The sequence below is a fragment of the Sinocyclocheilus anshuiensis genome, unplaced genomic scaffold (assembly GCF_001515605.1).
Source record: "Sinocyclocheilus anshuiensis isolate Anshui unplaced genomic scaffold, SAMN03320099.WGS_v1.1 scaffold813, whole genome shotgun sequence".
NCBI lineage: Eukaryota > Metazoa > Chordata > Actinopteri > Cypriniformes > Cyprinidae > Sinocyclocheilus > Sinocyclocheilus anshuiensis.
Window position 1 is genome coordinate 1188391 of NW_015540942.1, and position 8530 is coordinate 1196920.

General features: G+C 38.7%; 1 protein-coding gene across 1 annotated transcript in view; it reads right to left on the bottom strand.

The window, feature by feature from the left end:
* Positions 1 to 7794, bottom strand: part of LOC107689684 (GTP-binding protein 1-like) — a 13313-nt gene extending 5519 nt beyond the window's left edge. The window contains exons 1-8 of the mRNA XM_016487804.1: positions 7251 to 7794; positions 5409 to 5520; positions 5140 to 5320; positions 1930 to 2278; positions 1313 to 1436; positions 1101 to 1215; positions 862 to 1006; positions 604 to 786 (exon numbers count right to left, since the gene is read on the bottom strand). Coding sequence (XP_016343290.1) covers positions 604 to 786; positions 862 to 1006; positions 1101 to 1215; positions 1313 to 1436; positions 1930 to 2278; positions 5140 to 5320; positions 5409 to 5520; positions 7251 to 7439 — 1398 coding nt within the window. The 5' untranslated portion in view covers positions 7440 to 7794. The remainder of the gene's footprint in view (positions 1 to 603; positions 787 to 861; positions 1007 to 1100; positions 1216 to 1312; positions 1437 to 1929; positions 2279 to 5139; positions 5321 to 5408; positions 5521 to 7250) is intronic.
* Positions 7795 to 8530: the final 736 nt, after the last annotated feature.

Sequence of the window (8530 nt, forward strand, 5' to 3'; positions counted from 1 at the left end):
CTGTAGGTCATCGCCGATGTAGTTTTCAGTCAGAAATCATTGCACACAGCGTGATTGTGAATCGCCGACCGCTCCAGATATTTAGCATGCCAAATATTTTGTGGGCGTCGGCGACGTGTCAGCGATTCCCCTCAGATCGCGTCTTTGATAATTCACACTGCGTGATTGTCACTCGCGTGAACGAGCACCGATTTGCCTCCGATTTCGGGCATTTGTCGGCAATTTCGCAAAATCTGTCGGCGAGTGAAAAATCGGGCTAAAATCGTGCAGTGTGAACTCCGCATTACTGAACTGATTATTCAATCATGTCCCATTTAAAATTAATCAGGAACTGTTAGCTGTAATTAATAATACATATTCAGTACATTTAGCAGTGAGGTCCAATTGTAATTTAAACAGTATTTGTTTCCAAACAGGGAGAAAGATTCTTACAAAACAGTTATATATATATATATATCACAAATATACTCAGGACCACTAAAGAGACAACGTCAACTGGGAACTTCTGAAAAACCATCTTTGAGCAATTCTGTAATTTGTCAACTAAAATAATTTGGCTCCTCAATATTTAATTCCATTTAATTTGGAACCCACACCACATACCTTTTTCAGAGCAAAAGAGGCCGTCTGTCCACCCCGGACCTCTTTTACAGGCATCCTCTTGCGGTGAATGGATTTGACAGTGATGGGTAGGAAAGCACCCAAAGGGTCTGGTCCAAGAAGCAAAGTGTCATTGAGTCGGATCAGCCCTCGTAGCGTGGTCCCAGACACTACTGTTCCTACACCCTGGCCAAAAATAATTGGACTGATGAGAGAGGGGAGACATATAAATATATAAACGGAGACAGACAGCGTGCTTACAGGTACTGAATAGGTGTCATCTATCTGGAACTCAGCAGGCTCATGGTCTTTAAATGAGCTTCTGGAGGAGAGCAGGTTCAGGAACATCTTCAGCAGGTCCATGTTCTCCCCTGTGACGTTAGAGATCTGGAAAATGGGACATATTCTACAAAACAAACAAATATATGTGAGTCTGGAGAATAATTGGAGCGACAAGTCAGACTCAGCAATAAGCAAAAATGTGTATTGCGGGGCATCACCTCTCAGAACTGAAATTGGATGCCGTGACGATGACATCATCTTTGTTCTGGACTAGGACAGGGATCTTTCTGCAGCCTGGAGACTTTAATATCTTCTGCAGGAGCTTCAAGGTCTCTGAAAAGACAGTGTTCATTAGTATGGCAGTACGTGCAATATTCCATCATTTAGTTTCTATTATGCAAATGGCATTATTTGTGGACTCGTGGGTCACCTTGAAGAATATTAGCTGGACACATGTCAATCTTAGTAACCACCACAAAGACGGGAACATTGAGAGCTAATGCCAAACCCAGGTGCTCTTTGGTCATGCCAACAATTCCTGCATTACTTCCAATCTGTGCAAGAGAGAGATGGAGTCAATTTAAAGATGTCAACGATCGTTAACCCATTCTGTTGCAAACCCTAGTAAGCTGCCCACTTTGGCCGCACTTAAATGTACTCCCAAAATGAAGTTTGGTCCAAACCATTCCTTACAAAATGATGCCACATTTTAGCTCAAATTTAGGATGGCCAACACAGCTGAGGGGGATTTACTTTTGATTTTAAAGTCAAATAAATTAAAATGCACTATTTTGACCAGTATTGCTTGTTATAACATGCTAATGTCAGACTACTAAAACTCAAAACTCAATGACAGTCTAGTCATTTCTCATGTGTCTCACTCATACCATTTATGCAATGCAAGTGAGTGACTGTTTTGCTGCCCATGAAGAACGTTTATGAAGTTTCATTTGGTTAGGATGCTGCCATTGAAGGAAACAAAGCTGCCTATGAAGAAATCAAGGTAGCTCACTGGGTTTTGAAACTGAGCTTTTTGCCCCTCCTTACCATCAGCATGCAGAAATCAGGCAGATGGCCGGTCATTCCAAACACAGTTGTCTTGAGGTACTTCTCATGGCCAGCAAGGTCAATAAAGGTAATGACTTTAGAAGACTTCTCACAGATCTTGGTCCAATCCAGGCTGCCTCCGTGACTGTCAGGTTTGTTGACTACCTGGCCTTCTTGATCAAATCCCAGGATGTCGTTGCCCACGCTGCTGGTGCGGCCACTCTCCATTTCATGCTTGTGCCTGAAGAGCTTCTGTCGTGCAAAGCCACGTCCATTATCCAACTCTCCATGAGTCAGCACACCCAGCAGAGTGCTCTTACCGGCGTCCACATTCCCCACTACAGCCACCCTGAGGAAAACACCATCATGACTTTGAGTTAAGCCTGGAATACACTACACGATTTTTGCCCAGAATTTCCGCCGATTTACTGTCTGAAGAAGTTGACGCTAGTTCCCGAAAGTCAGAGCCAGTCTGCAGATTTGAGTTGACAGATTCCATAGAAAATCGTGTTGTGTTTGATGGTCACAGACTCCGATTTTTTAGCTTCAGATTATGATTCCATCCAGTCGGAGGAAATCAAACATGTTTGATATTTTCAACCGATTTTAGAACACGTGTTGGTTTCATTTGTCATGCATCTCCTAGCAACAAGGTGCACGTTTCTGTGTGAGTTTGTTGTGATTGGAACAACTTCTAGTAGTGTGTAATCCCCAGTTGTGTAGTGTATGATGGACGATTTTCCTTTGTCACTATTTACAAAGTCGGTAAGTGTATGATGCCTAGTGTTTGTAAAATCTGTTCAGATTTTAAAAGTCATGTAGTGTATTCCAGCCTACAATCAATAAGGTAAAAGCTTCTTGGAACTAGGAAAACATATTAAAGATGCCCCTTTAATACAACAGAGCATGATTCATATGAATCTTTTGATATGCTACACTAATGTTCAAAAGTTTGGGGTTGGTGAGTTTTTAACTTGTTTTTGAAAGATGTCTCTTATGCTTACCAATGCGGTGTTTATTTGATCTGTTTATTTGAACTGTAAAATTGTGAAATATTATTTACAATTTAAAATAAATGTTTCCTATTTGAATACATCTCAAAATGTAATTTATTCCTGTCATGGCAAAGAAGTCATTACTCCAGTCTTCAGTGTCACATGATCCTTCAGAATTCATTTTAATGCTGATTTGCTGCTCAAGAAACATTTCTCATTATTATCAATGCTGAAAACAGTTGTGCTGCTTAATATTGTGAAAACCATGATAAATTTTTTTTTTTTTTTGATAAATAAAATTCCTTGATGAATAATAAGTCAAAAGAACTATGTTTATTTGAAATGGAAATCTTTAGTAACATTATAAATGTTTTTATTGTCACGTTCTACCAATTTAATGTCTCCTTCCTAAATACAAGTTTTCATTAACTTTTGAAAGGTTGTGTACATTCTTGCTCTTTTGGATTCACTTTTCTTGCTCTTTCGCATTGTCAACATTCATTGTATGGAAAATAGCAGTCTGGATATTCTCCTAAACATCTAATTTTATGTTCCACAAAAAAAGACCAAGTGTTTATTTTTGGTTAAACTGAACTGTGACTTTAATTGCAGAAAAAGCCCATTTTCTCATCACTCACCTAACCTCCAGGAAGTCAGCTTCTCCCACCCGACGGCGAATAAGGTAATCTCTGACCTGGCCACCAGCTTCAGTACGCTCTCTCAACAGGATGAGGTCTGCCTCGATCTGCTCACACATGGACCTTACTGTGGCCACAGACGCCTGCATATCACTCTCATTCAAACCATAGTCTCCTCCATCTGAAAGAGTGAAAGAGACAAGCTGGTGGGTACTTATAAAAAAAATAAACCTAAATTGAGTCTCACTGCTCTCATCTCAGTTTCTCACCTGAACCCACCCCCAACACATAGATGGTCTCCCCGCAGCCCTCGTCCATCCTCTCACGCAGTTGCCGTAGTAATAAGTCATACTGTTCCCCATTGGGACTGACCAGGGCTAGCTATGATACACAACAGAAAAGAATGCTATTAAACACAGAATGACTGTGGAACAACATTCCTTCCATTTGTTTTGTTAGCTCAGTCTGACTCAACACCAGTGTAAATAAAGTACAAAGTCATCAATGGACTCTGAGTTGCCTGACTTTACTGCATGTTACATCAGTTGTTATGTGGAGTAATGTTACACAAGCCAAAGCGATTAAGCTTCATGCAAAACACCCTTCAGCAAAAACAGTGCTCAGCTCCAGCCATAGAAAAACAGATCCACTCCTCAGTCTGAAACTGTCTGATGAATGATAAGAAGGCAGCTGCCACAGCAGAAAACATGATCAGTCATCTGCCCTGGTTCCCACATCCATCAAGGTTGAGCACTGGTGACTATGTAGACCTAAACTGCTTTATGAATAGCTGACGTGTCTTCTATTTAAGACAAAAAAAAATTGTAATTCTTGTTTTAATTATAACGCATGTACTTATAGTACCTCATAATAATTGAAAGACTACATGGAATATTTGTACTTCTGTATTACCTATTAGGCATTAGGTATTAGTACTTATTTCTTAGCAATTAGTAACCATGCCTATAATTTTTAATACACACAAACACATACATACAACTATATTGTATGGTAACACATCATAGTCAGAAGAGTTCAGGCTGAGACATCAGAGTTCAATTACTAGAAAGATTAAAACTTCTTCTAGTATCAACTGGAATGCACACTAGTGTCTAAAACAAGGGAAACTGTAATAAATGCTTTGAACTATGAAACATTTCTATCAATGCTGAAAACAGTTGTGCTGCTTAATATTGTGAAAACCATGATAAATTTTTTTTTTTTTTTGATAAATAAAATTCCTTGATGAATAATAAGTCAAAAGAACTATGTTTATTTGAAATGGAAATCTTTAGTAACATTATAAATGTTTTTATTGTCACGTTCTACCAATTTAATGTCTCCTTCCTAAATACAAGTTTTCATTAACTTTTGAAAGGTTGTGTACATTCTTGCTCTTTTGGATTCACTTTTCTTGCTCTTTCGCATTGTCAACATTCATTGTATGGAAAATAGCAGTCTGGATATTCTCCTAAACATCTAATTTTATGTTCCACAAAAAAAGACCAAGTGTTTATTTTTGGTTAAACTGAACTGTGACTTTAATTGCAGAAAAAGCCCATTTTCTCATCACTCACCTAACCTCCAGGAAGTCAGCTTCTCCCACCCGACGGCGAATAAGGTAATCTCTGACCTGGCCACCAGCTTCAGTACGCTCTCTCAACAGGATGAGGTCTGCCTCGATCTGCTCACACATGGACCTTACTGTGGCCACAGACGCCTGCATATCACTCTCATTCAAACCATAGTCTCCTCCATCTGAAAGAGTGAAAGAGACAAGCTGGTGGGTACTTATAAAAAAAATAAACCTAAATTGAGTCTCACTGCTCTCATCTCAGTTTCTCACCTGAACCCACCCCCAACACATAGATGGTCTCCCCGCAGCCCTCGTCCATCCTCTCACGCAGTTGCCGTAGTAATAAGTCATACTGTTCCCCATTGGGACTGACCAGGGCTAGCTATGATACACAACAGAAAAGAATGCTATTAAACACAGAATGACTGTGGAACAACATTCCTTCCATTTGTTTTGTTAGCTCAGTCTGACTCAACACCAGTGTAAATAAAGTACAAAGTCATCAATGGACTCTGAGTTGCCTGACTTTACTGCATGTTACATCAGTTGTTATGTGGAGTAATGTTACACAAGCCAAAGCGATTAAGCTTCATGCAAAACACCCTTCAGCAAAAACAGTGCTCAGCTCCAGCCATAGAAAAACAGATCCACTCCTCAGTCTGAAACTGTCTGATGAATGATAAGAAGGCAGCTGCCACAGCAGAAAACATGATCAGTCATCTGCCCTGGTTCCCACATCCATCAAGGTTGAGCACTGGTGACTATGTAGACCTAAACTGCTTTATGAATAGCTGACGTGTCTTCTATTTAAGACAAAAAAAAATTGTAATTCTTGTTTTAATTATAACGCATGTACTTATAGTACCTCATAATAATTGAAAGACTACATGGAATATTTGTACTTCTGTATTACCTATTAGGCATTAGGTATTAGTACTTATTTCTTAGCAATTAGTAACCATGCCTATAATTTTTAATACACACAAACACATACATACAACTATATTGTATGGTAACACATCATAGTCAGAAGAGTTCAGGCTGAGACATCAGAGTTCAATTACTAGAAAGATTAAAACTTCTTCTAGTATCAACTGGAATGCACACTAGTGTCTAAAACAAGGGAAACTGTAATAAATGCTTTGAACTATTTTAATAGTTGCTTGTAACTAAGAAAATGAACCAGAACTAGATATTAGTAAAACTGAAATAGGTTCCAAAAACAATCAAATTCATACTATTTGGAATAAATGGTGTATATGTGAAGGCAAATTTACAGAACCTAAATTTGTCGTTTATAACCTGTAATTATGTAGTAGTTACTTGTATATAATAAGTAGCTTCTACTTCTAACAAAGCGATACTATTATAATTTAATTTGTATTTTGAGGTAATTTAAATTTTTATATTTTCCATTTTAGTAACATTTTTAGTCATTTTGTTGTATGATTTTGTCAGTTGTACTGGTCTTTTATTAGTTTTTAATGTCCAATTTTTTTTTTTTTTTTTTCAGTTTTAGCTTTAGATATTTTAGTACATCAAGTTAAACCAAATGAAAATGAGAAATGATGCCTTGGCAACTATCTGATATATATGATATTTTATGTCAGTTATCAAAAGTTATCAATTTATAAAATGGACTTCCTCATTCCCTGATCTATTTATCTCCTCTGTCTCCCTCCTTCTAAAGGGAAATCCCTCTGTGTTGGGCTGATATTGTGTTGTGAGGTTGTCATATCTTCACTAACCGTCCGTATAATGTCCGTATTTCATTCATTGGAATTAATGCAGAGTTGCAGTCTATAATCAGCTTGCTTTACAGATAAAACCCCACATAGATGGATAAATCAGAAAGACATTTTAATACTGTACTACGACAGGTGCATATGATACAGAGGTTAGGAAATATGTTTAAAATATCGCTGAACATATCCGGGTAAACACTCAGTGGTAAACTGGTAAAACTGTGAAAATCTCAAACAGTAATGAAAATCAGATAACCTTATTAAAACTGTCAGTTCAAAATCCCAACGTGTAGTCATGTTACTAATAATATAATTTTTGTAAACGCATTAATTTACTACAACTAGGCTAACTCTGTTTGAGGCCTACCTTGCTGGAGAAGTCTATGCCGAGATCCACGGTCTCACCGTTGAACATCTCCCCGTCCTCGAAGCACTCTGCCCCGTCATCATCGCCGCATCCCCGGGCTGGAGCAAACATGCTAGCGGGGACTACAGACTCTGGTAACCCTATAGCTCCGGGATTAAAACCCGGATCAGTCGTCGTTGCCGATGCCATCTCTAGGGCAGCAGTTTTTAAAATCAAACTAAAACAACTTTAAAACGATGCGGATTTGGGGGGGAACAACTGTAAGCTGATACAGCACAAATACATTCAGACTGCAACGCCGCTCCCCACTAGGATAACGTTACCCTGCTGCGTCGAGAAGAGATAAACAAGTATCGCTACATATGACCGGTTTCACAACAACATGATAAACTGCTAATAAAGTACACTAAAATCTGACAATCCATTATTAGTTAAGTGTAAGTGTTTAAGTTTACAATTGTTAAAAAAAATGATTCTTCTTCTTCTTCTTTCAGGTTTAATGGCGGTCGGCAACTCATCTCAAAGGTGCATTACCGCCACCTACTAGACTGGAGTGTGGGCATTAGACTGACATCAAAGGAGTGGAGAGGGAAGAAAAAAGAAAAAAAAACCCTATTAAATTCTTTCACTTAACCCAGTGTTTTTCAAAAATAACATTAATAAATTGTGTATTCTCCCAGATGCTTTCCCTAATAAATGCTCAAGTGTCATGCTTTGTTCATCCATTTGTGCCTTTAATTCTGCCCTATCTTCTTCATATTTTTTGCAGTCTAACAGTATATGCTTCACTGTCTCTTGTACATTACAATAAGTGCATAATCCAGTGGGAAAAAAATGAGTCGTGTTTTTCTTCTCCTTATGAATTGTTCATGAGCCATCCTGGCCAATTATTTTGTCCAGAACCCAAATCACGTGTGTTATCATCCAATGAAAGTTCACGGGAGGTGCATGTCTTTACTAATAAAATATAATTACAATACAAATGATGCAATATGAAGTTGTAAAGTTGTAAGGTTCGTTTTTGACAGAACAAAATAATAAAAAAATAATAATAATTGTACAAATAAGAGCCAGACTCAGTGCAGCACGCGCGAAAAGAACAAACGACATTTAGTCAGCAGGGACTGGCGCTCTCTCTGGCAGCGGCAGGTCGCAGCGCCACTTCCGGTGGCATCCCCAGCTGCCACTGGCAGCTGCCAGCGGTCGTGGCAGCTGCCACGGTCTTTCTCGCCGTTTCTGCTGTTTGCTCGGTAAAACTACACTGTTCTCAGTGGCGTGCA